General features: G+C 43.8%; 2 protein-coding genes across 2 annotated transcripts in view; one reads left to right on the top strand and one right to left on the bottom strand.

The window, feature by feature from the left end:
• LOC128444531 (potassium voltage-gated channel subfamily D member 2) overlaps positions 1–18,098 on the top strand; it is a 32,986-nt gene extending 14,888 nt beyond the window's left edge. Inside the window, exons 3-7 of the mRNA XM_053427058.1 lie at positions 12,293–12,455; positions 12,914–13,012; positions 13,941–14,039; positions 15,030–15,250; positions 16,761–18,098. Of these exons, the coding sequence (XP_053283033.1) occupies positions 12,293–12,455; positions 12,914–13,012; positions 13,941–14,039; positions 15,030–15,250; positions 16,761–16,938 (760 nt within the window). The 3' untranslated portion in view covers positions 16,939–18,098. The remainder of the gene's footprint in view (positions 1–12,292; positions 12,456–12,913; positions 13,013–13,940; positions 14,040–15,029; positions 15,251–16,760) is intronic.
• A 709-nt stretch (positions 18,099–18,807) lies between these two features.
• Positions 18,808–20,728, bottom strand: LOC128444140 (dopamine D2-like receptor). The gene is made up of 2 exons (XM_053426447.1): positions 19,193–20,728; positions 18,808–18,963 (listed from the first exon to the last, which is right to left on the bottom strand). Exons 1-2 carry the CDS (start codon positions 20,726–20,728, stop codon positions 18,808–18,810), a joined length of 1,692 nt encoding a protein of 563 aa, XP_053282422.1.
• Positions 20,729–22,952: the final 2,224 nt, after the last annotated feature.

Raw genomic sequence — 22,952 nt, 5'->3', positions numbered from 1 at the left:
CCCTATCTATAAACTTTAACACAATTCTTTATTTAAATGATTACAAGACGCTCTACATAGAAAGGTCAATATTATACAGTGTTAATCATACCACACACAGACCTGTCGTCTAATAAACCAGAGTGATGAGTATTGTGTTTGTACTGGGATGGTTCGCTTCGGTCAAATATCCAAGATCACAGATATATAGAATCTATATCAGCTGATCGGTCATCATCATGGGTGTCATTGCTGTACATATTTTCAATTGAAGGTTCTCGTGGAATAGATATGTCAGGGGAGCACAAATAACGCTGTTGGTTTTAATGATAATATGAAGTGGATCAAATATCTGGCTGCAGTTCACCTCCCGTCTCCAAAATGTTGGTATGCATGGGTCAGAGTTGGCTTGGAAGTGCGCACATCCTCCCCTCAAGTTTGTTTTCGTTGTTTGCAATGGTTATAAATGAGGCCCCAGATCCTTCTGAGCCATAGCTGTGAAAATGTTAAAATACCAAAACACTTCATCAATTTAGGTTATTTATTTTCAAAGGTTACATGCTGGTAGCGAATACAGATTGCAGGGGGTATGTTAGGTGACCAGGGCTCAGCAGATAAGCATATTAAAGTTCAATGTTAAAATAAACAAATGACAAATTCTCTCCTGACAACACCCTCTGTTATTGTACTGGTTGGATCCCACTGACTTAAAAACTGCAACAATTTAAAAGCTTTATTTAAAGTGGGATTGATGATTACTACGTAGATAGTTATGATTGTCTCCGCGTTGTTAAAGTATGAGCTCAGCTCCCACCTAAGGGATTTCCTGTCTGTTTGTCTCCCTGCAGGCGCCCTATGCAGGAATATCTCCCCTGAAATGATTGCACTCTTTGTGGGGATTTTAGCTTTTTTTTCAAAGTATTACAGGAAAACCATAAACAGATGATTATTTGTATTTTCCTCTTAGCCAATTGTCTATTATCCCTGTGGAGGAGCTTAAGAGTTGGATTTCTGGCATCCATGGCCCTATCTTTACATAATAGCCACAGACAAATGGAGTGCGTCCTGTTTTTACCGAGCCAGGACAACTGATTTGGGCAGAGAGGAAAACCGACCCAGACAGTCAGCATTAATAAAGCAAGACAATACAATTAATTTCAGATGCAGCTCAGTCTCCTTTACTTGCACACACAGTCTCAGTGTCACATGCTGGGAAACACACATGACAGACACACCATTTACATTCCAGATGTATCTGCTGGTGGTGATGCTGGATGCTCCGCTCCTCGCTGTCTTCTGGAAGTCACAGGGGAATCACAACCGAGCATCCTGGGAGATAGATCCCAGCAACTGCCTCTGTAATGTGACATTCAATTACCTCCAAAGGTGAGGTTGTCTCATTTGGATCCAGAAATCAATTCTGTGTGGACTTTGCCGCAGTTTACTCCTCCGAGCTCTTCCCCCCACGATTTTGTGTACACATGTTTGTGACAGAAAACAAGCTGCGCCGCTACCGTTCCCCAGCTCCCATTGTCTTTTCTATGAAATGGCAACCATCAAAGTTAATGGGCTGTGATCATTACCACAAACACATCGTCCTACTCCTCGATCCTGAGCGTTCAACTCCCAGTCAATAGGATGTAAAGAGTGACAAGCTTGAGCAACACAATCTCCTATATCATTAAAAAGTCCAAGAGGGAATTGGGGGAGAATCCAAAGACTTGTTGTGTTTTTTCGAACTTAAAAAAACCTTTTCTGTTTCCTCGACATCTTTGGCGACTGCAGAGTTAAAAGATTTAGTTTATGTGGTTTTGGCATTCAGTCAATAATACTGACACTTTATTTTCCGGCATCTGTCAACATCGTCATCTGGTGAAATAATTCTTATTAAAGTATGTCACTCGCCACCAACAGATCTGCTGTGTGCTGATGGATTAATTTTCCAAGTAGCCAATCCTGCCAGCTTTATATCTGGGTGAGGCGTATACTTTGTATCTACTTATCTCCATGCTGTATGCTGCTGGTCTTCTGATTATACATCACACACACACACACACACACACACACACACACACACACACACACTCTGCTTTTACAGCACGCCAAGAAGGCTGTCCCATATGCATCTGTGATAGGATGTTTTAGCCTTAGCATCCCCAGAAGACAATGTGTAGGCCTCAACAGATGGAGAAGTCCAATTAGAAAGCGGGAGAATGAATGGGAGAAATGGGTAACATGGGAGACAACCATTACTAGACCCCCCCCCCCCCCCCCCCCTCTCCCTGAGGACAGACAGCTACTCTTATAGTGCAGGTACAAAACCAACACCCCTTCTGTTTCTGTATCTGAAGGGGGAACAACAAAAGAGGGAAATAAAAGCTAAAAAGTGGGCAGTAAAAAAAAGCCAATGATTTGATTTCCTAGCACTGCGCAGTCAAAGAGGAAGGTGCAGAATCTGATGCAGCTTGCTCTCGCTCCACATCTACAGTATGTATAAATATCTCCTTCTGTTGTCTGATTCTTCAAGGGCAGACATCCCACAAAGCAATTGCCTTGCCATCAGCCAAGACCAAAAAAAGGAGAAGGAATGAAAAAGTGCTTAAATATAGCAACCCCCTGGGACAGTGGGAGGGAGAGAGGGGTGTGCGGTAGTGTGATTAAAATGAATAACCTTCATTCAGTCGCAACTCTTTAACGGTACATTCGAATGCGCTGTCCGGGTGGAGCCAGGGCTTTGCCCCAGCACCTGCCTCCCGAGTGTTAACATCGTTATTCATCAGGAGGCCTGTCCTCTGCGGTGACAAACATGCTGGAGTTATAAATAATGGGAGTTGTGTCATTAAGTACACATGCTTTCTCCTAGCGGCCCAGGGTCAGTTCAATCCAGGCTTCGGCCACCCCCTGCTGTGGAAGCAGACGCAGCAATAACCCCACTGATGACGGACGGATTGTGTGGATGCAAGACCAATTTCCATCCACAAAACAGCCTTTTGGTGTCGGCGCTGTTGTTCTGCCATGGCCCTGAGTTATTATTTTTCATGTCATTTTTTTGATTTGACAGGAGAAGTCCCATGGAGTGAAATGGAAAAAGTAATGATGTCCCCATGCGCGTGAAGTGGCGTGGTGCAGATGGGGAGATGGTGGATATGGCTGCAGCAAGCAGCTCTGCTCTGCCCCAGGGGCCAGTCCGCAGCTGTTAGAATAGATGCAGCCCTTCCCAACACTTCCCCACAGGTTCTCGCTGGTTCCTGGTACTCACTGACTCACTGTTATCTGGGCTCACTCCTGTCCCCGGTCTGGCTGCTGTCCAAATTCTTAGCGAGAGCGCTCGCTACATTTTTATGCTTCAACACTCTTTCTGTCTCATCCCAGCCTCCACTAGTCTCCCCAGTTTCAATGTGGGCTTTTTGAAGTGTTTCTTTTGAACTTCTTTTAAACGGCAGGAATTTGTACCTTGACGTTTGTTTCAAAGACACTCTGAGGAGCAGGCCGAGGCCATTTCTGTATTGAGGTCCACTTTCAATATTCTGTTCAAGGTGATATCTTTCTATCCCGAATATGTGTGTAGTTTTGTTCGAGAAGCAAACCTGAAAATGTGAAGTTGCAGTTGTTTGGTGCAAATAGCTGAGATAGGCAATTTAAAGTTGCAACTCAAACAGAATCAAGAAGTTTACTGGTTTCGAGCACAAAGAAAATCAATCCCTTTCCCCCAACCTTTAATTATTCTGAGACTTTTCTTCTCCTCCAAACTCTAGGACTATATTTTGTCTACTGGATATTTACTTTTTTTAAATCTCTTGATGTGACTTCAGATGTTGCCCTTACAATGAATCACTAAATAGAAAGTGTACCTTGACACAAAAATCACAATGTAAGGTCCGCTCTTTCATTCCTATCACACAGTCTTCATCAGCAGATTTTGCACAGTTGTCATGAAGATGATTTAATAACATGTGAGGCTCAGACGTTTTTTATATCAAAGCATTCACCAATTTCAGCTGCTTTTCTCTGTCTTTTATAGTTGTATATTAAATTAAATCTGGGGTTTTGTATGAGACACCACCTTCCCTTCAGGTCGGGAGACAGTGATGGGTATTTTCAGTTATTTCTTTTACATTAACACTTAATGGTTTGTAATAGTTGATTTAAATGGGTGCACTGGCAATTAAGTATTGTGTTTTCATACAAAACATTATGCAAATTTTATCGACTGAGTTTTTTACATAAAACAAAATTAATTCAATAATTGATGCTGAAAACAATATGCTCATACATGCCATGATGGCTAATGGATAAAATTGGATTATATTTAAACCAGAAAGCATCCCATGTTTCTTTATGGTGGACACAATACTACCAGGACAATAAATCCATTTAGGTCAAAACCTGGTGAAACTGTTCTCTACCATTAAAAGCAGATTTTTTAGATACTGTAGCTCATGAATGCACACGCTGCAAACCCAGAAGGGGCCATTTGGTGGAGGGAGCTGATATCCAGCGGCTGCTCTGTGTGGAATCGCACATCAAAGTTAATCTTGCACCGTCTGCTCTGGCGCGGCAGAGCACTAATCTGCTGTCAATGTGATGAGGCTCCTGGACCAGTTCCTCCTTTCAGCACAGAGGCACAAGACCTTTCACGTTTGTTCGCTCTCCTACAGCACCTGATCACGCTGCAAAGGTTACAGGGGTCACTTCGAAATCTTATCTGCTCTATACCAGTTGACCTATAGCATAGTTTCTAATGTACAGTATGTTTCAGTAAGAGGTCTGTCTGGTGTGGTGTTGTTGTATCATCCAGATTCTGCTTTTGCAAGTGCATTTTTCAAACTTCTGGTATTGGGATTTCACGTTGTCCGATGCGCTAAAAATAACAATACACCTACAACAACTTCTACTAGCTGCTGCTGTTACTACTGCTTTATTTTCTGAATTTTATTCTCTTAATTGGTAATTGTTTCGCGTTTTCAACGTTAACCCCACCTCAGTCCTCCACGTGCCATAGGTGACGTACTGCAACTCAGCCCCTTATCAATCTAAGCCTTTGGTGTTAAAGAAGATGCCTCCGCACTTCCAGATTAAACAGTGATGAATATGGAATGTCTTCATTAGCATAATCGCTTGAGTGTCTGATGATTTCATTTCATTATGAACTTCTCTCATAATCCAAAGCTCCGGCACCCCTTCGTGCTCCTGAACTCCTGAATGTTCCTTTGCCCTCCCTATTCAGCCACGAAGCAGTGTAATTGCATTATCAAAGTATTATTCTGACATTGTGGGAATATATTTTTAGCCCCTGGCTTTCTAAAGCAATATAAGGAGGACGGGCATAAATCTACACATGGAATGACAAATCAGACTTTAAACAATGTTTGACTGGGTTTACTCTGCTTTCATCTCGCCCCTGCCCGATTCAAGGCTCGCCCCGTCCACACCTCCCACTGGCATGAACAGATTCTTTTTCTCACATTTGTGTGTTTGCAGGAAAACTTTGTGGAAACTTAACCCCTGTAAAACTTACTGTTATACTGATAGGCCATTCATCCAGCAGTTAAAAGAAATTGCCACAAGGAATAAGGTTGTAATCATGACAATGAAAAGCCAAAGTAGATGTGACTTCGCATATAAGAGCGCTGAAATAGGGCAACTTTTTTGCGTAGGACAGCAGTTGTTTTTCAAGAGTCAGCAGGTGTAGACTGAGACAGTAGAAGAGCCGAAGAAAAGAGAAATGTCAAGCAGGGCGGCTCACTGCATGATAATAGAAAAGGGGGAGAAAAAGAAAGCGAATGAAGCGTTTCATCTTCAACTCATAGTTAGAGACGGGCAGGTCCAGGCAGAGGAAGGGTGAGTCAAAGTCAGGAATGGAAGAGCAGTAGAGAGGAAAGCTTTTTATCATCCCTGACTCTTAAGAAGATCTTCCAAATGAGAGAGGGCGTGCATGCTAATGTCAAAGCCGCGGTGATAACTAGCCGCCTGGTTATCGTGGGGTGAGGGTTAAGCTGGGATTTGGAGTGCTGAGGGAATACATGTTTGATATGTGAGGGAGAGAGAGAGAGAGAGAGAGAGCTGAGGTGCCTTTGCTCGAGCTATACGTGGGGGATTATTCTATATGGTCTATCTGTATCTGCATAGCTAAATGAAAGGAATTTCACTGTCCTTAATAGTTATGCGCAGTGGCCGAGATTCCTGGGTGAACGTTCGAGTGGAAGATCAAAACCACGTTGACATCGCTGCACCACAGAGTCGTCATTTACATCGTTTTAACACCGACTGACATGTAACGTCACGTGCCAACCTTCAGCTCTGCCCGGTGCCTTTGGGCAAATCTCCAGAGACGAGATCTCCGTTGGATTGTGGAAAGCATAAAAAAAACCGGAGAGTTCTCCCATCTGCACCACACTTCATCTTATTACATTTCAACATCCAGTCAGAACAATGCACCCCATTTTTGTTTTCTTCTCCCAGAGTTGGTGAAGTTCCCCTATCTCGAAGTTGTCCTTCCCTGTAGCTATTGTTCGCAGTCACTCATGCTCAAGCCTTCTGTGTTTCCTACCCACACGCATTACACCAGGCAGTGCGGTCCGCTGGCTCCCCTCCTATCTCTGCTTTCCCATCTCCCCATTATGTTGTGTAGTTCTGCCAGCCTCTCCTCCTCTCCCTTATCACCTGCAGTGAAAGTCTAGCGGGCTAATCCCAGCGCCTGTGGGATTCCCCCATCTATAATGATGTATATCTGGGGGGATAGCATCGGAGCAGAGTCCTATCAGCCCACACACTCTTAATCCCATCAGTCCTTGGTGTCCAAACCCGAGAGGGGCTGCATTTGGGATCTTGTGCCCGTGGGTCTGTAGCCAGAGATGCAGTGCCAAACATCAGGAGTCATACTTGGTGTTTAGGGATCATGTTGGAGATCATGTTCATTTATTGTGCCCCTGACTCAGAAAGCTCCTGGTATACCTCCCTGAGGATTGCATTGCAGTGGTTCGTACGTGCTCGTTGAGCCACTGCATTGGAAAAACTCTTGCAGGGTGTATGAAACCAGTGAAGCTGCCATTCTCCCCGGCATAACAAAAATGTCTTTTCTCTGTTTTACAGTGTGTTCACGGTTGAGAATGTGATTAATATTTTAACATGCCGACCATAACACGAAAAAGATTTACAGTTGGTTCATCAATAATATAAATACAGTATATAGCACACGGTGAGTGTTTTCCTTTATTCAACTAAGCGTCACTTACTCTTGTTTATGTGTAAATGCAATGTTCTCTGTTTGCAGCATTTCTCTTTTTGTTCTTGGTGGTCAGATTCATAAATCCTCCTGGCACAGAAAAGAATGATCATATAGCCCTTCTTGTTTTTTTGAACTAAATTTTTTATGAAGGCTCTTAATATGACATCCCTCAAGACCTCTCCTGCAGTACTCTATAAATCTTGTGGTCTTCACAAATGCACCCCAGAAAAATGTATATCATAATGTCACTCATATTAGTATGCCTCTGTGACATGCAGGCAGTATAATCCATTTTCCTGAAATTCTAAATTCATAGTTGTACGAGCATGATGGAGTTCAGGAAGAAAATTACATTTTTGTGGTACATCTATTATTTAACTGTCAGCAAGGATGAATACTGTGTTCTCTCAGCCTTGTGGAGAAGGTACAGGGAATCGTATTGTCGAGGAGCATTGCTCCATTTGCTCCTTGTCATGGCTTGTAATAAATGGAGCCTTTCTCGGCTGGTCAGCGTAAGGCTTCATCGCCTCTTTGTCAAGCCTGTATCTAGATAAGATTTTAATGTTGTGTCCAGTCGGACACTCTTTGCTGCTTTGCAGTAGCTTTAAGTTTCACATCACGCCCGACTCAGGTGTCACCTCTGCTGATGTAGTATCTGATACTTCCCAACCTTTTCTTCGTCCCGTGTCCCGGCACGATTTTAATGGCCCTCTGTGTCATTATCAACTTTTGATTGGTACAGTCAGTGACGGTATCAGAGTTTCAGGATAATTGACACTTTTCAGTCTCGTAGGTTTTGAGGGATTGTCTGTGCGGTGGAAGTCATTGAAGTGTGAAACTGAACGAGTGAATTACCTCAGAAAGCCCTGATGGGGAGCTTTGTGTGTTTGGTGAAGGTCAAACAGAAAACCATGCATTCACAGAATTATCAAAGACAAGCTGTGGATACTTGATGCTGCAAGCAGGTTTGAATTCATTATCTTTTGGTTAAAAAACAAACAACACTTATTCTTTGTCAGATTTGAATGTGTTGACCTTGACATTTTTTTCTTAATAAATTGCTTGTTTAATGAATGTCTTGTTTTACTATCTCAATGAGCATCGCCTTTTAAGTTCACCGTGACCTAACAGTGGCCAGTGAGGCCAACGGCTGTGTCTCAGGACAATTCCCCAGATAATAAGAGACAAACGCTGAGATGGGATGTGAAAGTAAACCAGTCTCATGGAACAAGGTGAGATTGAAATTAATTTTCAGATTCAGATTATGCGATTGCAGGCCCTTCAGTAATTACAGCCATGAAACAAGGCGTGTAGATGGGACAGTGCGCTTAATTCATCTCCATCCCAATCAGCTGATGAGTCAAAATGCTTAATGTATTAATCAAATTAGTTTCATTCCATTGCTTCTCATTGAAACATCAGAGTATATCAAAGTGAAGTTTGATGAAATAGAGATTTAATGCCTTTCCCATGATGAATTAAATGGGAAGGTTCATTGCAGCCTGGCAGCTTTAGCTCCTTCATCACAGGATTTGTTTTTATTTGAACACCTTGACCTTGATCGCTTGCATCAGTGGAATTGAGCACTGCCAGCATCCATCTTTCCCTTTGGCTTTGTAAATGCACTTTACTAGAGATATTTCCGCAAGAGGCGATTTCACGGTAAATCCCAGGAAGAGGAAGCTAGAAGTCCCCATGACAGAGGTGCCAGTGGATGATTGGATTTGAACGCTGTTGACAAAGCCCTCTCAGCTGAAAGATCTGCCACAATCCTTCTTGGATCCTAATTGTCAGCACTGCTAAGCTGTTGGCGATGATCTCCACTGGCAGGCGGGTGAGTCGGTGGCACAGCGGGACTTACTTCAGACCTGTATGATTACATCAAAAACTTGAGCTTGTTCTCACTTTAGAGAGGTTCGTCTCCTGCCAACCTCCAAACACTTCAGTGGGCTGGTTTGTCTGTGTGCTGTAGGTGCCGCAGCTCTGGTGACCACGAAAAGGTCAGGTCTTTACACTTAATTCTCATATCGCCTGAAAATATTTTTGTTTGATTGGGAAAAAAAAAAGAAGAGATTTGTCCTTTCTCTTAGAAAATGAATAAAACGAATTAAATGTACGTTAAGTCATCCAGATATGTGTGTGTTTTTTTGTCCGTTCCCTCGAACCAGATGGCGGATCAGATTTCAGACTCAGGCTTCTGCAAGACAATTAGGGAACAAGATTGCTTTTTTGGGAAGAGGGTTTGGTTTAAGTAGATGTCAAATTAAAGGCCTTCCCACACAAAGTCACACATTACACAAGCACACATTACAGAGGCACACACACACACACACATCACATAGAAATGCACACACACATACACATATGCCCATGTACACACATGCACATGTACACTTGGCTTAAACGCCTATTAACACACACCAACACACACACACACACACACACACTATATGTCTGTGTGTGTCCATGTGCGGGTCTTGGGCGTGTCCATGTCTTTTGGTGTCGGTGCTCGCTGTGAGGCGGTGAGGTCATGTACAGAGATCTGTCTCCGACCACCTCCTGATGGAACACCGCACCGCTTTTAAGGTCAGCTGCACAAACTCTGCCACGCAGGTTGACACAGGGACTCATTAATGTTTTATTGGTCTATTATCCAAGCCGGACGGGGGACATTCATTTCCCGTTTCTGGAATTCAAATATTCTTTAGTCTTGACATTTCTCCTACAATGTCTGAGGCGAACCCCCACTCTCTCTCTCTCTCCCTCTCTTTCTCTCACTCTCTCTCTCTCTCTCTTTCTCTCTCACTGCGCTGGGCTTCATCTGCAATGCTGTCATCGCACCGTATTCCACACAGGAATGCGCTGTTTTTAAGAGCGGCAAGAGTGCGAGGCACAGTATGGTTTCAGGTGGGTGGAACTGGGGAATTGATACTCAGTCATTCCGACACCCCTCTTCCTCCTCTGCAGGGTGGATAAAGATCTGGCCATCCATCTTTGTGTCTCTCCCATGTCAGCTCAGGGTAGCGAACGTGGGTACCTGGTAGTCGGAGACAACAAGAACAAAGCAGGAACATTACTTTAATCTCTCGGCGCTGTTAATTCCTACCGCTGCCATCATCCAGGAGGCAGAGCTTTGTGTATCTCAGCTTCCCCCTTATGAACAATCCATCACTGTTAGTGCCCCTCTCCAGAGTGCGCTTGCTCCTCTTTTTTTTCACCTGCTCACCACTATGCTTTGCTTTCAAAAGACGATGCTCGCCGGAAAAGAACTGCAATACATTGTTTTCCACAGTTGACTGTTCAGACTTATTTTCTCAACCAGCAGCAGCATCTCGCCGCTCCTCCCATTGGAATAAAGCACACGTGAGCAGTCACATTTATATGAGGCAGTGCAGCCCTGCATTTGTATGTGGATCTCTTATTAGGCTATCAACAGTACTTTCAGAATTTGTAATCGACACCTGGCGTTCGGCTTCGTCTGTGATTTCGCACGAAAACGACTTGACCTGTAATGACCTGTAAAACGAATGACATCCGTGTGAGATTACTCAACTTGAAAGCAAACTGTTGTACATGGGGTCCCATCGAGCGTGATATTAAAATGTCCACTTTTACATCTTTCCGCCCGAGCTCTGTAAAAACTCAGGCTGTTTCGGCCCGACGTGCTAGGAACCGGAGGCTAATGACTCAAGCAGACGGCCGTGGGCATTAGACAACTTCATTTATGAAATAGTCAACCTCCCGTGTAGCGATACATTCACATTACCCTGCCACGCTTGAGAGATCTGCTGTCACAGCCACTGAGCAATGCTGATGTCCCTTCCTACCTGCATTCATCTTACTCTCCGGAGGTAATGGTCTTCTCAGGTCATTTGCGGATTAGGGTCTCGATCATTCATCTCACACACCTGCAATCCTGAGGACTGCATGGTCCTCTCCGGGCTCGTACAGGGGTGTTTAGAAGAAAGAGAAAATACACACGCTCCATCATTCCTTTCCACCTGTTTTAAAAACCCAGTGCTGCCTAACCAGTAGAGGGCTATCCATGAACACGCAGGATGTCTTCACTTGATTTGTGTGTATAATTTGCAGGCTTGTGCCTCAGAGAAATCCGGACTTGCTGCCTTTGTGTTTTTTTTCTTTTATGATTTTATGATGCCGAATGATAATTATCTCTCTGTGTGAGAGTTTTAGTGTTTGCGGGTGAGTGTTTAGCGCGCTAGTCAAGGTTGTAATACCTGGTAAGTGTCTCTGGAGATGGCTTCTAATGCAAAGAACGGAAGATGGTGAAGACAGTTTGATTTTAGCTTTAGCTCAAGCACAGACGGGTCTGAACGCCCGAGAGGAGGCAGGCAAATGAATCCCGTTAATGGAGATGATTCAGTCACATATGACACATACAACCATTCATCTCTTCATGCTGAATGTAGCCTGTTCAACATTTGCAGGTGGTGCAAACATTTCCAAAGAGCTTTTTATCTTTCAACATGAATTGTTCTATTGTGGTCTCGTTGCACTTCTGCATTCAATATTCAAGGTCCATTATGATGAGAGAAGAACAAAACACAAAAGTGGCTGTTGCTGAGGCCCACACACCTAAATGATCCCTTCAGGGCTCAGCACTACACTGTTCTCTTCCCCCTTCTTGCTTTTACTCGACGTGATGCTGCTCCCTGTATCTTTCACAAGCTGTTTGGCTAACGGAGGGTCACGGGGGACATGTACCACGTTCGGTCACAACGTGAAAGCATTAGCCAGTGCCAGCAGGTGTGTAATTATATATGAAACAGGCTTTGGAGAAAAAAAAGCATCATCACGACGGCATCAAGAAAGTAGGCCAGGTAGAAGAGACTTCACAGAAGTCCTATTTATTCCTCACCCACTTCAAATGTGCAACTTTTGTATTTGAAGTTGTGAAATAATCCAAGGTCAGTGTAAGTATTTCAAGACTTATTAAAAATAACTTTAAACACACAACTTAACATGATATAATAAGCCTCCGGAGCGGCTTCTTTAGAAAGAATGTGTCCTCTTCTTGTTATTCTAGCTGCTGTGTTCACTGTGTGTCTATTTTCTGTGTTTCAGCTACGGTGACATGGTGCCAAAAACAATCGTGGGGAAGGTGTTTGGGTCCATATGCTCTCTGAGTGGGGTGCTGGTCATCGCCCTGCCGGTCCCTGTCATAGTGTCAAACTTCAGCCGCATCTACCACCAAAGCCAGCGGGCGGAGAAGCGACGAGCCCAAAGGGTACTGACTCTCGCCCTTCCTCTGCCGCTCTCTTCCTGTTTCTCTCTATCTCTCCTTATTTTGCTTCTATCTGCCCCTCTCCTCTGTCTCTGTCTTATCCCGACGCAACAGAATGACAGGGCAAACGCTATCTCCCAGAATAATAATCTTTTATTGTGCTTCTGTGTATGTCTGTTTTGGGTGAGCTAGACTTGCTTTGGGTATATTTCAGTGGGGAGGAAATAAGAAAGGAGTGACAATGACTAAACAAATGATCTTCACAGTTTTGTGTCAGCAGCTTTTCAACGGCAATATGTGCATTTCCCTCTGAAAGTGTTTGTTAATGCAGAATTTCCTAATCGTAGATTTCAGCAAAGCCTCTCCCTACTAAATACTGTGGCAGCCGGGGGGGAGACAGAGCCAATTAGTGTGACAGCAAAGCGTCAGAGGCTAAAACAGAGGTCTGTTTGTTTAAACAGAAATCGCGGCTTGCTAAAATCCGTGCTGCGAAGATTCGAGGCACTAATGCCTATATGCGCTACAAACAAAATGGGTTCCTGATCAACTCACTGAAGGAGGTAACGGGGCCAAGCAGCGGCTTGGGGGCTGACTGACCGGGGCCTCGCTGACGTCTGCATGCTGCTCTGCTCGGGGGTCCATGCCACCACGCACAGGGGGAGGGGGTGCTTATCATGCTGTAACCCAGGGGGGCTGCTGTCATTCCAGTGCTTCAGTGTGATCGTCCTCTCCCTTACATCACACCTCTCAGCCGCAGCATCGACATCCTTCGTCAAAACACTCTCTCTCTCTGTCCATACAGCAGGAGGGCCAGGCAGGCATACTCGCCTTCTGGTGGAGCGCAGCCATTACAGTCACACTGACTCATGACCTAGCTCTGCATGTCTGTCCAACAGGGTTTGGAGGGGAAGGAGGGAACCAAAGGCTTCCTGGACAGTTGGTCGCCCATGGAGGCTGTCGGCTCGGCCTGCATCTCCTCTGAACTCTGTTTCTGAACTGCTGTGTGTTCCGTGTGTTATTTCTAGATTTCATCCAGGTTGTAGTGCAGACTAACACGACATACCTTCCATCCCAGAGCCGTGCAGAGCTTCATCAAATTGTGTGGTGTGATCTTGTTCCGGAATCTGTGCTGTGTTTGGTGCAGTCTGTTCGATCTGTGTCTAGGTTTGCCACTGCTGTTGCACTGAAATGAGTTCAGTTATAATTTGACTTTTCTGGTCCTTCTCACCTAAATCGGCGAAAGAATGAAATAAGCAAGTCCATCCGTGAAACATGTTGTAATCAGTCAGTGTATCTATGCATCTCTAAAACGTCCCCATCTCACCAGGTTCTCAGTAGATTGGCTGCTGTGCTACAGATCAGCATTTCAACCCTCTGCTTTTCGTACTCTCCACTACATCACCTAGCCGTTGCCTGACACTCTCTTTCCATGAAGAGTCTGAGCCTGCTCACTTACTTTTTTCCTTTTCCCCCTTTGTGTGTTCCAAGGCCTCCAAGGAGGCAGGAAAAGCCCTGGTGGCGAAGGCTGCCGGCCCTCCCTTTGAGATCCAGCACCATCATCTGTTGCACTGCCTGGAGAAAACCACGGTAAGAATCCCCTCTCTTCAGATTTTTGTTTTATTTCATGAATTAAAACCTTTCTACTATCGTGCTATGGCTCACTGTAAAAAGTAACTCCTCTCATGTAGTGTTCCATTACCGTGACAGTTTGTGCTGTATCACCAGCGGTGTCAGCCTGTTACCATGTTTTGCAAATAGAAACAAAGTAAGTTCCTTCATTCATGCACAAACTGCAGAATCTATTTCATGCAGGTTAAAAATAGCTCTAAATGGGGCTGGGAAATGTTGAGTCCCCTCGCCAGCAACATGCTAAAGATAACATGACTGCCAGCCAGTAACATTATTTCCTCCAAACAAACCAGCACACTTCATTTTACACTATCCATAATTTAGAGAAGTAAGAGTCTCTTCACTGCTCGGCCGTGACTCAAGTTTTACACTTGCAGCTCTAAACCCTGTGTGGACAGTAAATCAGTGTTCCTCACCACAGATCATCCTCCCCCAAGTAAAAGGCTCTCCTGTCGTCTGGGAAAAGCTCCATAAAGGCCTCATGCCATTCAGATGGCAGCGCTCATGTGTACATCAGGCCTCTCATGACGTGCATTATAGATGGCAGAGAGGAGAGCAGAAGTGACAGAGGGAAGGTGTAAGAAAAAGGAGGCACGACTCGGGGCCTGGCATCGGATCGCACGCGGTGTCACTCTGCCACCTGCCGGCAGAGTCGGAGACATCCTTGGAGGCTGACCTTCAAGTCACGCTCATTTGTCACAGGGATAACAGTTGTGAATGTTTTCACAGATGGCACTTAATGTGGACATCTGGGCCAATATTTTCCAATTCCCTTGATGATTCATTTTCCAATTATTACACAATTTCGCTTTGGATTCTGCTTAGTCTGCTGCGTCTCTGCTGTGAAACATCTTTACTCATTATTTAACGGACCCAGTCGTTGATGTAATAGAGTGACTCATGGGCATCATCAAATCCAGATTTTCCATCACTGCCTTCCCTCCACAGAACCACGAGTTTGTGGACGAGCAGACGTTCCAGGCCAACTGCGTGGAGATCTCCACGATGAACAAGTCAGGGTCCCGCAACTCCTCGCTGTCGTCGTCGCCGCACAGACTCAGCTCGTGCTGCTCGCGACGAAACAGGAAGAAGAGCAGCTTCAGCCTGCCCAGCACAAACAACCAGGAGCTCAGCACCATACAGATCAGAGAGAGGCCAGTGGTCAACAGGTGGGCGGCCTCTTTCTCTCCTTTTGCCCCTTTCGACATCTACGTCTGTTCTATCTCATGCACATCACTGCTCCTGTAAGATAAGACAAGCTAAACTTTGTTGATTCCATGCAGGGACATTAAAGGCAAAAACAAACAAGCATTTCATATCTGTTTCATACCCTCTTAAATGGCCAGTCCCTCAAAGTAGCTCTGCAGATAAACCGACTGGTGTGTCAGTGGAAAGTTTGGTTTTTATTATGGCCTCTGTATCTGCCACTGAGAGTTTTGTTGACGATGATTGATGTAAAAGTGATAAACAACACATCCTTCCAGGGACAGTGTTCCCGTCACTCTGGACTATCCACAGCACTGTGAATAATTTTCATTTTCAGAACGACTTTCTACTAAAGTTATATAGTCCCTAATCTCTGTGAAAACTGTTGAAAGCTTTTTCTGTGGATTATTCAGTGCAACGAGGACACTGTATCTTCGAAGAGGGGTCGCTGCCGCGTGCAATTTTTTTCAACTGTTAGCAGCGCTGATGATATTCCCCTCAATTTTATTGGGCTGCAGAATTATCGAAGCTGAATATCAAAAAAATATGGACACATAATACATGGAGTAGCCGTGTTTCTAAATAGCACAAGGGGTTTATGGGTAAAGGGAGAGGCGGTGGACTAGTGGCAGAAACTTGGACTATGGGCAGAAAAGGTCTCTGGTTCGTCTCTGGTTCGACTCCACTGCGAAACAACAAAAAGACGAACCTGGATCTGTCCAAAAATCCAAGAGGATTCTCCCTACCCTGTCTAGTGCCCCTGAGCAAGGCACCTTGCTCCCCCAATATCTGCTCCCCGGGCGCCGTACATGGTTACTCACTGCTCTGTGTGTCCTGCACCAGATGGGTCAAAAGCAGAGGTTAAATTTCCCTACAAGTGCATGTGTTTGGGATTAATGAATGTATCTTAATCTTAAATGTGGTTATTATTATTCTGAATTATTTATAGCACATTACACTTTAAAGAAAAAAAATTCATTTCATAATTTGGTTTAAAACTCGACTCCTTTCACTGGAACTTGTGCGTGTGACCCGATTTTCTCATTTCCAAACAATTCCGTGATGTTTTGTTGATCCAGCACCCATCAAAATATTTTCTTACTGGATGTGTGTTTTCTTGCTATTTTTTATTCCTAACCATTAAACCTTATAATTTTCTTTGATTTAACATGCAATTAAAAGGAAACCTAAAATTAAATGTGTTTTCATGCAACAAAAAGCAGTTTTTACTGCCTCTATAGAGAAATTACTTGAAAGAGAAATAACTGTAGTCCACTCTGAAAACTGAAATATACCTTAATGAGCAGCAAGCGCTAATTTTCCTTTCCCTCTTTGTGAAGAAGGCCTGTTTCCTAAGTGTGGCTTTATTAGAAAACAGAAGCTCTGGAAGGACTCTGTGTGATGCAGGCTTTGTGTAATACATTCACAAGGTCAGGCCTCTCACCCTCTTTCATCCTGTGCTCCCTCCTGCAGCCGCTCCTGCCTGAATGCCAAACTCGACGGTACTGTGCCCTTGAAATGTGACGAAGCTTACATCACTCCCTCCATGGTCCGCCTGTCTGCCCCGGTGATGACCTCATCGGACAGGGACGGCTCCACAACCGCCATCGCGTACTCTCAGAGCAACATTGTCCGAGTATCTGCCTTGTAGATGTCACGCTTATCTTATCAGCTAACTGGTCTTGAGGAGAACCAGATGCTGAGGAGAGGGACCACCGAGCATCAACCTGCCATAATCTAGAGGGATTATAAGATTAGCAGAGGGGGGAGGGGGGTGTTTTTGAAGTAGTGATCTCATCTGATGTCAAACTCTGCATGGTATTAAAATGATGTGGACGGCTTTCTTGGAATAAAAGCGACCAGCAGATCTTGCTACATTAAGCACAGAAGAGCGAGGAAGGGTTTTGAGGATTGCGTGTGTTTTTTTTGTTGTTGCCTAAACATACTGAGAAAAAAAACTTTATTTTTGAATATGTAATGTTGGTGTATTTGTTGTCTTCTGATTCAGAGAAGGAAAAGATGTTGTTTCAAGGTCATGCTTGGTGACCTTAATTGACAAAGCACATGTTCATTACCCAGGGGCCATATTTGTGAATATTCAAACAATCTATGTGCACTTTCACTTCAGTTAGCACCCAGTTATATAGATTGTTTTTTCAAAAAACCCGAATTGACTGGTTTCTAATCGTCCCCTCACTGTTGTAAATGCAGAAATCATGAATCCACAGGAATGAATAACCGTTATGAATATTCATGAAATGCCTCGTTAACATGTCCATGTCATCGCTTGATGAGTAAAATATGCTACCCATCCTGACATGTTTGTGAAATGTGCAAGTGAAAGTCAAAACCACAAAATATGTGTTAGCTTACATATTTGACATTCTGATGTGAATCTAAATGTCGAAGCCATCGTCATCAATGAAAAAAACAGGGTACATATTAGTTAGGTTACAAGGTAGAGATGTAAGTGAATGTTCTTTGCAACACTTAACTAATACTAACCCTAATGTGGACCCACATAGTATTGACCTGGGAATCCAAATGAAAGAGGGTTGACCATCGATTCCACTGATTTCCTGTTATATCACCGCACTCAAAGGGAAGGTCGCAGTGTGTCAAAGGGCCATTTTGTACATTTTTCATATTGTAAATATCTCAGAACTTTATCAACTGCATTTGAAGTTGGCTCCTCTAATTTCTAGATTTAGTTGACAGTTGTTGGCATTCTCTTTCTGTCTGTTACCTGGTTGAATTAAGGATTTGCATGCTGTCATTGCAGAATTCTGTTTTATTAAAAGTATGTCTCTTCTTCTTGTCGGAGGTTTGTCAGTAAAAACTGGAAAATGGAGAAAGGAAATCACAACGAGCCGGGTATGTTATGTAAATTCTGCAACACTTTGCTTTTAATGAAATACAAACCTTGTCATGGGGTACATATATAAAGGGGTAAGGAGAGACGAATAATCACACATTGTGCATTTGGTTGAGTGGATAGAATAAATACTGTAGCTCTACTGAAACATCCCCTTAATGAGCCATGTCTTTTCTCTTTTTTTTATACTAAAACACAATTAGGTCAATTTCATAACGTTTGTCTCCTGATTGCTCAAACAGCATCACTAATGGCGGAGATGGGATGATAATTAGGTGATGCTGGAGGACATGTGAGGACCTGACTGGCCCAGTGGTGGGTCCAGGCTGTGGGGTCTCTGGGGACAGACGCACAGGCCTCACCGGGTTGTTTGACGGAAAAACACGGCAGCCTCCCCCCCGCTGAGCTGATTGCATTGGTCCAGGCTGCGTCTCACAGCATGCAGCGCCTCAGCTCTGCAGTGTTAAGTGATTGCTGAGAAGTCAGCCTGCATAAAATCGGAGATAACACAGCGGCATATAACATAATAAACCTCCTATATACCTAAATACAAATCACACTTTGGGATTTAATTCAATTAAGATTGGAACACAATGAATAGACCAATTTTAAGTAATGAATATTGACCGGTCCTTTGGTCTGGTGTCACTGAACGGTGAGCGCCATTTTAACCTTATTTCTTATTCTGTCAAATTCTGTGCGAAACTGCGGGTTCACTGCGGCGTATATTATGGGGTCGGTCAGTGACGTTACACAGGAAACAGACACTGACAGGATCTCCACATCGTGCATGATGTTTATCTGGAAAAGTAGAGGATGAAAAAGAAAAATGTTACAGATCATTCAGAAAGACTGTAAAGGCTGTCAGTTATTAAACACACAAACACACACACACACACACGCAACGACAAATACTTCACACTTCACATCTCTTCTTCACACTTGCTTGTTTATTTTGGTCCTAAATGTGATGTCACAGCTTTTTCCTAAGTGCTTGTAAAATTGCGTCCTTGCTTCTGTGATAACTCACCGGTGTATTCTTGTTTTTGGGAACGACAAAATTCACCAGGATGGTTGTGATCAGCGGCAGCCAGAACAAGAGGAAGGTTACAATTATGTAACCAGCACGCTTCGCCATTTTGCTTTCCTTCCTTTTGTTCGCTCTCTCTTTACCCTCTTTTGAAGGCATCATGCAAACAGCACCTTCTACCTCGATTTTGGGAGCCTCTGTTTCTGGAGCGTCACCTGCGACTGGAGGTAATGAAGACACTTGATCTACTGTGACAGCCGGGGTTTGTCCTCCACTTCTGTCCTCGCCCTGTTTCGGTTTAATCTGTAAAACAGCAATAGATTCAGGATCTTCTGAGCAGGGAACACGGGGGCTGGTTCCTGTCATTTCAGTGGGTGCCTTGTCAGTTTTCACTTTCTCTTCGGTTTGGTTTTCTGTGTTAAATATGCTTGACACCTTCTGGGGCTCTGCAGTTGAGCTCTTAACACTAACAGCGGCAACTCTATTTGATGGTTTTGCCTCCACTCTCGTGGCACAGGGGTTGGACTGCTCTGTTTTAAATGGCTTCTCTTCAGTCTGCAGTCGCACTGCAACCTGCTTTGCAGGAGGGCATGGTTGTTCTGTTTCCAAGTCTGTTATCTCCACAGTGTTCTTCAATTCTTTCTCTGAACCAGACACACTTTGCGCAGGTTTTATTGGGGTCAGTGGAGCAGTTGAAGAATCTATCTTTGATGAACACACTTCAGCTTTAGTCACCGGCTCAACCGGGGCAGCAGGTGGAGAGGTCTGCTTTTGCTCAGACTTTCCATTTTCCACAATCGTGGTTTCTTCCGTCTTTTGTTTATCCTCTGTTTTTTCTTTCTTAGGGAGTGGAGTAGTACCTTTGTCGAATATTTTGCGATTGTGCGACCTCACAATGGCAAATATGCCAGCATAGAATCCAATGATAAGACCGAAGCAGGCGGCCCACAGTGGGAACAGCATGTAAAGTCCAAAGCTGTCATAGGAGGCTAACATGTCTCTCTGTAATCCTTTGCACCTTATGTGCACCGGTGAGTCCTTGACAAATATGAGACAATAAACAGCCACCAGAATCGCCACGGTCCATGTGAGAGGAATCAGCACTTTGATCCGTTTTCCTCGCTGGCGTATTTTGAAGGGCTGTGCAATGGCCTGGTACCTTTCTGCACTGATGCATGCCAGTGTTAACAGCTGGATACAGCAGCAGAAAGAGAAAGAGGCCACTTGGGCATCGCAGAGCGTCTCGTCCACGTGTCCGTACCGATGCACAGCCACAACGATGGTCAAGAGAAAGGGGCAGTCCATTACACACCGCAGGCTGTCTATGATCGCAAGATTCACCACCAGCGCATTGTTCGAAGTTTGCAGGGACTTTTGGTGATAGACCGCCAGTATCACAAAAATGTTCGCACCGATTCCAACCACAGAGGTCATCAACAGCACCAAGCTGTTTGCCACCACAAAGCTGATGTCAACGTATTCCTCCCAAATGGTGTTGTTCCCAAAGTCCCGTGCAGGCGCAGGTTTAACTCTCATCTCTGAGTTCAGAGAGTCGACATGTTTAGTTCTGTATCTTCATACGCACACCAAATACACACTGAGCTGTGTGATTCTCCGCTGAGCGACTGAGATTAATGAGTGAACCCTGAGCCTGGACAAGTTACGCCGCAGTATCCGCCCTTTTCATTATCACCCCGCAGCGCCAGCGGCCACCTGGGAGTCCTCACTGTTCACATTCATTAAAAACTGTGCTGGGTATTCACAGCAGAGACGAATGGAAAGGACGGATGGCTGATCAAGGAAAAGCTGAAATGTCACTATTTTCTCAACCCTTACATCCAACTTTTTCAAATGCAGTAATGATGATGGGATGAACCTATAGTTGATCTGTGTGTGTGTTTGTGAACTGTACAGCTATCCATTACATTTAATGCAGCACCACACAAAGGTTAAAAGCTCTGCATTAGCTATGCCAGACGGATGACTTGGGAGTTCTTGAATTGGCTCAGGAAATAAGGGGAGCCATGCTGCTGGATTATAGCATGACATTGTGTAATCCTGTTTGGAGATAAAGTGTGAAATGCTCTTTGCTTCAGATCTGAAAGCTTATGGACTATGCCAAATCTGGGATTAGATCAACACAATACATCTTTCTCCTGACCAGCCTACATATTAAACTGATCAAATGTCTCTCAAACGACATAAACAGGAAGGTCTGGAGAAGAAAACTGCGTCAAAGTCTCGATCTTCTCGGCGGGAACAGATAACTGTGAACATTTTAGGACGTTGTAAACAGAGAGAACACATCAAGCGACTTGTTGAAATAGAAATAATGAAACAAAGGGGGAGTTGCAAATGAAAAATGCTGTATTTAGAATTTGACACTCATCGGCAATATTTACATCAAGCAGGGGAAACAAAATGGAGGGAGCAGGACCAAATACAAAGTTATTACAAAAATTACAAAATTCAGCCAGACATGTTTTATTTTTATTTTCTCCCAACAAACACTAATGAATCCAAAAAAACTTGATATATTTACATAATGACTTTACTCCATCATGGGCACCGATTGCAATCCTACAACATACAAATTAAACAAAGTCGTGAGAATTAGGTCTCTAGTTACTAATTGTATTGTAATGTAAAGTGAAAGATGTGTGGAACGACCAAGTGACAGTTTGATATGTGAAAATGTTTTGGTCCTTTTAATAAAAGAATTAAAATATTGTCAGATTCAATGATCTTATGGCAAATGTTTATTGTCTTATCGTCAAAAGTAACATCATGGTTAAAACATGGTTAATTAAAATTGCCAACTAAAATCAAAGCAATACAATAAAGTAAATCACAATATAATAAACAAGCATTAAAAAAATATTAATCCCAGGTGCTAAATCAACAGTTCAAAATCAATCAAATTCTCTTTCAATGCATCCTGTCTCTTCCTCCTTATCCACTGATGTGTGTGAGTCTCGGCTGTGGTGACTCAGTGCGGGCGGTGGCGTGTGCCATGTGAGACTCGACCTGACGGGTTGAATTCAGGTCCACAGACTGTGTCATTATGTCATCATTCCCCGAACTGTTTAATCCCCCTCTGAACTGTCGGCGAAGATTGAAAAGCACAGAGTATAACACCGACACAGGCTCAGCATGCAGAGCACAGAGCAGGATACCCAGAAAAAGGTTTTACTGTCTCGCTGAATCAACATTGGTAAAATACATGTTGCTTAACAAGTGCGCTCTTATATCCTGCTTTTCTAATCTAATTTTGTGTTATACACAATAGCATATTGCTTTTTCTCTGCAACTGAAAATAACATTTTTAGACGTAACTCCTGCATTCATCTGTTTATAAATGAAACCTGTATACAGTTCAGCGCAGTGATGAAATGCTGCGGTTTGTGCAGCAGAAGTCTGGAAATGTTGGTAAAAGACTAAAACAGAAATAAGTCAAAGGATGTGGACGGAGCTGCCAGTGTTGATTTGATGATGGAGCTGTTTACTGTTTACTCTAATTTTGAAATCAACATTTGCATAATGTTGTTACATAGAAGGAGGCGCTCGGCAGCATATCTTACAATAAAAATCCCAGCCCTCGCTCCCAGAAAAACTCCTTGTGATATAAAAATTGTTGCACACTCCTCTGTCCGTGTGAATCAATATTTCATTACCCAGCTCCTTGAAACTGTTAATCACCCAAGTGGCTTTCTGAGAGTCGGAACTCTCTTAACTCACGCTACACTAAAACAGGTCCAGT

Source organism: Pleuronectes platessa, chromosome 7, assembly GCF_947347685.1.
Source record: "Pleuronectes platessa chromosome 7, fPlePla1.1, whole genome shotgun sequence".
In the NCBI taxonomy this organism is placed as follows: domain Eukaryota; kingdom Metazoa; phylum Chordata; class Actinopteri; order Pleuronectiformes; family Pleuronectidae; genus Pleuronectes; species Pleuronectes platessa.
The sequence above is the reverse complement of the archived record's forward strand: the minus strand, read 5'-3'. Positions and strand labels throughout refer to the sequence as shown.

What these genes read in the sequence shown, in the direction of transcription:
- LOC128444140 (XM_053426447.1), bottom strand. Translation starts at nt 20,728, where the DNA reads ATGAGAGTTAAACCTGCGCCTGCACGGGACTTTGGGAACAACACCATT. An exon ending in CCAAAAACAAGAATACACCG is followed by an intron (nt 18,964 to 19,192) that starts GTGAGTTATCAC and finishes CTACTTTTCCAG; the next exon opens with ATAAACATCATGCACGATGT.